Source organism: Protobothrops mucrosquamatus, unplaced genomic scaffold (genome assembly GCF_001527695.2).
Source record: "Protobothrops mucrosquamatus isolate PMUCROS unplaced genomic scaffold, P.Mucros_1.0 scaffold4860, whole genome shotgun sequence".
In the NCBI taxonomy this organism is placed as follows: Eukaryota; Metazoa; Chordata; class Lepidosauria; order Squamata; family Viperidae; genus Protobothrops; species Protobothrops mucrosquamatus.
In genome coordinates this window covers 1-5,800 of record NW_015390748.1, presented here as the reverse complement: position 1 = coordinate 5,800, position 5,800 = coordinate 1, and the positions used below count along the sequence as shown (strand labels likewise).

At 53.4% G+C, this 5,800-nt stretch overlaps 1 protein-coding gene across 1 annotated transcript in view; it reads right to left on the bottom strand.

The window, feature by feature from the left end:
- The window catches only part of LOC114923604 (probable ATP-dependent RNA helicase DHX34), a 6,803-nt gene extending 2,091 nt beyond the window's left edge, over window positions 1-4,712 (bottom strand). Inside the window, exons 1-6 of the mRNA XM_029286765.1 lie at window positions 4,538-4,712; window positions 4,033-4,232; window positions 3,540-3,641; window positions 3,066-3,305; window positions 1,429-1,602; window positions 1,070-1,175 (exon numbers count right to left, since the gene is read on the bottom strand). Coding sequence (XP_029142598.1) covers window positions 1,070-1,175; window positions 1,429-1,602; window positions 3,066-3,305; window positions 3,540-3,641; window positions 4,033-4,232; window positions 4,538-4,712 — 997 coding nt within the window. The remainder of the gene's footprint in view (window positions 1-1,069; window positions 1,176-1,428; window positions 1,603-3,065; window positions 3,306-3,539; window positions 3,642-4,032; window positions 4,233-4,537) is intronic.
- Window positions 4,713-5,800: the final 1,088 nt, after the last annotated feature.

Genomic DNA, 5,800 nt, shown 5'->3' with positions numbered 1-5,800 from the left:
CGGTGAATGCTCCAACACTGGAAGTTTTTAAGAAGAGACTGGACAGCCATTTGTCCGAAATGGTATAGGGTTTCCTGCCTGAGCAGGGGGTTGGACTAGATGACCTTCAAGGTCCCTTCCAACTTTACTATTATTATTATTATTATTATTATTATTATTATTATTATTATTATTATTATTATTATTATTATTATTAAAGCATTAAATCATTAATATGGAACCTATTCTATGTTTATTCATTCCTATCCTATGAAATGAGAAGGGGCAACATTTCTTGTTTCCCACAACCACATCTGGAATACTGCAGCCAATTTTGGTCACTATATCACAAAAAAGATGTTGAGAGTTTGGAAAAAATTCAGAGAAGAGCAACTAAGATGATCAAAGGCCTGGAGACTAAAACATACGAAGAACGGCTGCGGGACTTGGGTTTGGCTAAAGAAAAGAAGAAATGGGGGAGACATGATAGCAGTTTCCAGTATTTGAGGTGCTGCCACAAAGAAGAGGGGGTCACGTTATTCACCAGAGCACAGGACAAGAAACAATGGTTGGAAACTGACCAAAGAGAGAAGCAACCTGGAATTAAGGAGAAACTTCCTGACAGTGAGAACCATCAACCAGTGGAACAGAAGTTGCCTTCAGAAATCGTGAGTGCTCCATCACTGGAGATTTTTAAAAAAAGGCTAGACAGTCACTTGTCTATGATGGTATAGGTTCTCCTGCTTGAGCAGGGGGCTGGACTAGAAAACCTCCAAGGTCCCTTCCAGCTCTGCTCTATTTCTATTTCTATTATTTCTATTTCTATTTCTATTCTAATTCTTATTCTATTCACTCCTCCTGCCAAATAATCCTGAAATGGAAACCTGGGTTTTCCTTCCTCTTCCCACACCGTCATAACTTTATTTCACAGCCAGGCTGGAAACATGATTTCCAGCACAGAAAACCTTGAAACAATACCAGAAAAACTAGAAAGCCGGAAAAAAGCTCCCGACTCTCTCAGGTGGCCAAGATCTCTCTCGAGGCCACCGGGAGTGGAGATTCTCCTGGGGCTGAAGGAATTCCTCCTTACCTGGGTCCCTGCCAGCCTTGGAGTCTGAATGCAGCAGCTCTGGGGCATCCGCAAAAACACTGGTCGGGTGCAAGACAAGGCCGGCTTTCTCTCTTGTGTGGAAGATCTGGAGAGCACACAAGAATGGCTTCATGGGGTCTTTTAACGGTTTATATATTGTATTCTTTTGTTTTGTGCTTAACAGCTGGAAGCCACCCAGATCACGTGCAGGTGAGATAGGTGGCTATGCAGACTGAAGCAATAAATAAATAACCACCAACCTCTTGAAAGCCTGGAAAGACCTTCCCCCTGCCATGCCGGGCCTGACTCCAGCCCCCTTTGACCCTCAGTCCGATAGAGTGGCCAGCAGGGACACTTGCCTGTTCCGAATCCTTGCGGCTCTCGTTGAAGGGGTCAGGGACAGCCAGTTGAGGATAAAGGCCCTGGGCCAGCGCCAGCTGCAGCAGAGACAGCTGGCTAGCTGAGAGCCCATGGGCTTCACTGGCAGCTGCCTGCAGCTCCTCCATATCGTGCCGCAGCTGGAAATTCACATCCTGCGAGGCGACAACAACACAACCAGCCGCCTGCAGACCCAGACAGACTGACCCAGACATGCACCCCCTCTCCCTTCCAGCCTGGAGCCCTGGTGTCCGTAGGAAAGACCTCACCCCCAAAGTGCTTCAGGGGGGCCCTCCAGAAGGCCCGGGCCCAAAGCCCCCAATCCATCCTCCCCATGTTGCAAACATCCTCCTGTGGATGAGGCAGGGAGGCCTCCCTGTGCTTCCCAAAGTGACCGGGGCCATGGCGTCAGCCCTTTCGGGGGCCGACACACCACGGCCTGCCTGAGTGCCAGCGGCTGCCATGGAAGCGGCCACTGAAAACAGGGCGAGGGAGAAGGGGCCGCAGCGTCCCTAGAGAAAGCGCCAGTATTTGGTGGACGTGCAAAAAGCGGGAAAGTTCTGGATTCAAGTCCAAGCCCCGATTCAGTTTAGGAACTGATGAAGGAGTTCTTCTTTTGGAACTCAGAGACTAACAGTGGAACTTGGCTCTCCGCAGCGAGGTCCTTGCATGCACCGGTGGAAAGATTGGGCATCCCAAGCAATGCAATGCTGCGGGGCCTTCCCAGCCAATGGGGGAAGTTGGATTCACTTAATAACCGTGTGATTTATTCAACAACTGTGGCAAAAAAGATCATAAAATCAGGCACGACTCGCTTAACAACCGTGTTGCTCAGCAATGGAAATTCTAGTCTCAACCACTGAGCCATCCTGCCGCCCCTGTAACCACAGAGTGAGTGGTAAGTTTATAACTGTACGCATAATTGCTATGAAGATCAGAAATTACCTCTCTGTATGTTTTTTTTTCTTTCTTGATTTTTGGCTTTCTCTTTGATCTCTTTCTTTTTCTTCTCTTCTTCTTTGTATTAGTTTGTATTAGTTACCTTCCCTTCTAAAAACCTTTAAGTGTGTGTGTGTGTGTGTTCACGAAAGTAAGACCTACCCCGAAAATAAACCCTAGCTTGATTTTTGGGGATGGGTCTAAGACTTACTCCCAAAATAACCCCTAGTTTTTAGGCGAGGGACATGCCTAAAAATCAAGCTAGGGTGGGCATGGGGGTGGGTGGGGTGGAGCTGCCCCATGTGGCCCTATGTGGCCCTTACCCACTTACCATTGCAGCCTGCCTCTCCTCACCAGCCCATTTCTCCTGCAGCATTCCCCGGCCTGCATTTCACACTCAGAGGCCTTTCTGTAAGGCCTCTGCAGCCGGCTACAGAGGCCTTCTGGAAAGGCCTCTGACTGCGAAATGCAGGTCAGAGCTCCATTCTCAGCTGCAGAATGAAGCTGCTCCTTCAGCCACAAAAGAAGGGGGATGGCTGGGCAGGGCTGTCAGTGCCGCCACGGCAAGGTGAGTGGAAAAGACACTCCCCAAAAGACAGAGAGAGGCAGAGAGAAAGAGAGAGAGAGATGCTAAAGAGAAACTGCAAGTCAGCTGACCCCCTACTCTCACTCGCCCCACCTGGATGTCTGGGCAGGAACTGCCCTTCTCCTCTTCCCCAGATAAACCGGACCCTCCTCCTTCCTGCTGGTCCTCCTCCTCCTCCTGCAGCCGCAACAGCTTCCGCCGGCGCCCGCCCCTTTGCTCATGCTCCCGCTTTAATCTGCGCAGCTCTTGATGTTCCCGCCGCCGCCTCTGTCGGGCGTAGGTGGTGCAAGGCTGAGTAGGAGGGCCCAGCAGCTGGTGGTCTCGCAGCAATTCCTGGCAGAGCAACGGAAAGGAAAGGATAGCCCACCCTTGCTCAAGGCTAGGGAAGCCCCTTCCAGCCCACCTTCTCTTCTCTCCACAAATGGTGCCCTTGTGAGCGAGACAAAGAACAGCCCGACTCTTCCACATCACCACCACCAACACACCGGGAGCTTCCTACCAGCAGGCGCCCAGCTTCATTTGCCTAGCGGCCCTCCTCACTCCCGGCCCTTCTGAATTGACACCAACCTGAAATTGGCGCCGCAGATTGGCTGCCTCGTAGAGCCGATGCTCCTCCAGGCCCCGACGCCGGCACCACCGCTGGGATCCTCGACGATTGGCCGCTTTCTCCTACCAGCCAGACATAAGAGAAGCCCAGTTCGCATGTCTCAGAGGGAAAGCAAGGCCCAGCTCCGTACCCCAAGTAAAGGGCACACGTGCCAACAAGACCTTCCTGTCCCCTTGCCTGGAGCAGGAACGGAGCTTGGCTGGAAAGATGCCGCCTCAAATGGGGAGTCAGTATCCAGTGAGCCGAGCACCCTCCTTCCGAGAGAGCCGAAAGAGCAAAGGGATGCTCAGGGAACCCAGAGAAAACACCTTGCACAAGGGCCCTGGGCTGGAAAAGGACCCTGCAGGGAGAGCCTCCTGCCTGGCTCTCGAGGAAGATGTAGTCCAGGAAGGGAAGGATCGGCAGGCCGAGCTCTTCATGCTGCATCTGTGGCATTTTCTGTGCCCTGCCTACCTGGACCCAGGCGTTGAAGATGTTCAGAAGGGTCAGGGGGTCTCCCAGTAGGCTCCTCAGGCTTCGCCGGGCCGCCAGGCAGTCCAGGTTGCTGCGCCCACCGGCCCTGTTCAGGAAGGGAGAGGGCACACTGAGGACAGCGGCAATGGTGAGCGTCGGGGCAGCCAGATCCAGGAGCGTCCCCAACACCAGCATCTTCCCTGCAGAGGAAGAGATCACATGAGGCAGCAGGCAGGGCCCATCCAGGCAGCCACTCTTGCCGGCCACAACTTCCAGCTGCCTTCCTCTGCGTGGGGGGGGGGGGGCAGGAAGGCACAATGCCCAACCCACAGAATTCAAGGTGATCCCTGCATGGAGCTGTCAGTTCCAGGAAGACACATTGGGCAGATTGTGAGATGACGAGGAGTCTAGAAGCAGCCCAGGAAACTGCATGCTGCATCCCTCAAGTGGCCAGAAGGAGGAGAAGCCTTCATCCGCGGGGATACCAGCTGCACCCATCACTCACCAATCACCACATCAACTGGCAGCTGAGCCAGGAGAGTCCCAATGGGCGTCAGGGCCTCTGCTGAGTCCAGGGCACCCTGATGCTTTAGGTAGCCCAGGGCTGCCTCCAGGCTGGCCTGAGGGGGCGGCTCCAGGAAAGGGAACGCTCGGGGATCGCCTAGGCCCATACTCTTCATCTGGGAACAGAGGCAGAACAAGGGTGGCTTCATTTCAGCAAGCAAGTCAGTGGTGACCCCAAAAGAGCCAGACTCTCCTGCTCTTCTTGGGCCCAAACTCGTCTCTGCTGCTCTCCTGCCTGTCCTTCCCACCTGCAAAAGGGATGGGGGGAGTTTCTTCTCAAGGCCAGGGGAAGACTGGCAAATCCATAGGTTTGTTAAAGAAGACCCAGAGGGACCAGACAGGCACTTGGAACACATTTCTGTGGCCCAGAACTAGGCCAACTGGACTCGGGTCTCCAGAGCCCAGACAAGAAACAGCTTTTCTCTTCAACTACTGTCTATCCACACACCTACCCCACCCCATCCCCATTCTAGGAGTGGAACAGGGGGCCTCTCACAAAGCAGGTTCCCACCCTGAACAAGAGGGAGGTGGTGGTGGTTCTTCTCTGAAGACCTCCGCTTCCCCAGCAATGGGGAGCAGTGGGGCAGTTGGGCATCAGCCAGCACTCTGTATCGGGATGCCAAACCCTCCCTGCGCATTATAGATCCACACAGCTTGCAGCCCTTCCCTTTGAGCAGTTACTGGGCAGTTTGGGGCATCTGGAGGAAGCAGCAGTCTTCCTCGTGACTCCCCCAGCACACAGCCTTGAATCGCAATCGCCAGGGAGCAAGCCTACCTGTAAAATCAGGGCATCCAGTGCCACCCGCTGGATCTCTGGCACTGGATAAGGGGCAAAATTGTCATAGTCTGATTCAGCATAGAGGCGGTAGCAGACTCCGGGCCCAGTCCGGCCTGCCCGGCCCTTGCGTTGCTCAGCACTGGCTCGGCTGATCCAGAACTCCTGGAGGCGATGTAGCTTGGCCTTGGAGTCATAGCTCAGCTCTTTCACCTTTCCTAAAAAGAAGTGGGGGGGGGACCATGAGGAAAAGAGATACACAAAACTTTGGAGATATCAAAGCAGGTGTCCCAAGAATGGGGTTGGGACATCAGCAGCAAAGCCCAGAGCTCAATCAAAGGAGGGAAATCCCAGCATAGTCTTCTTTTGGCTTCTAACGGTCATCACCAGACAGGCCGCTCAGTGAGATGAGCCCTACCCTCGGATCTG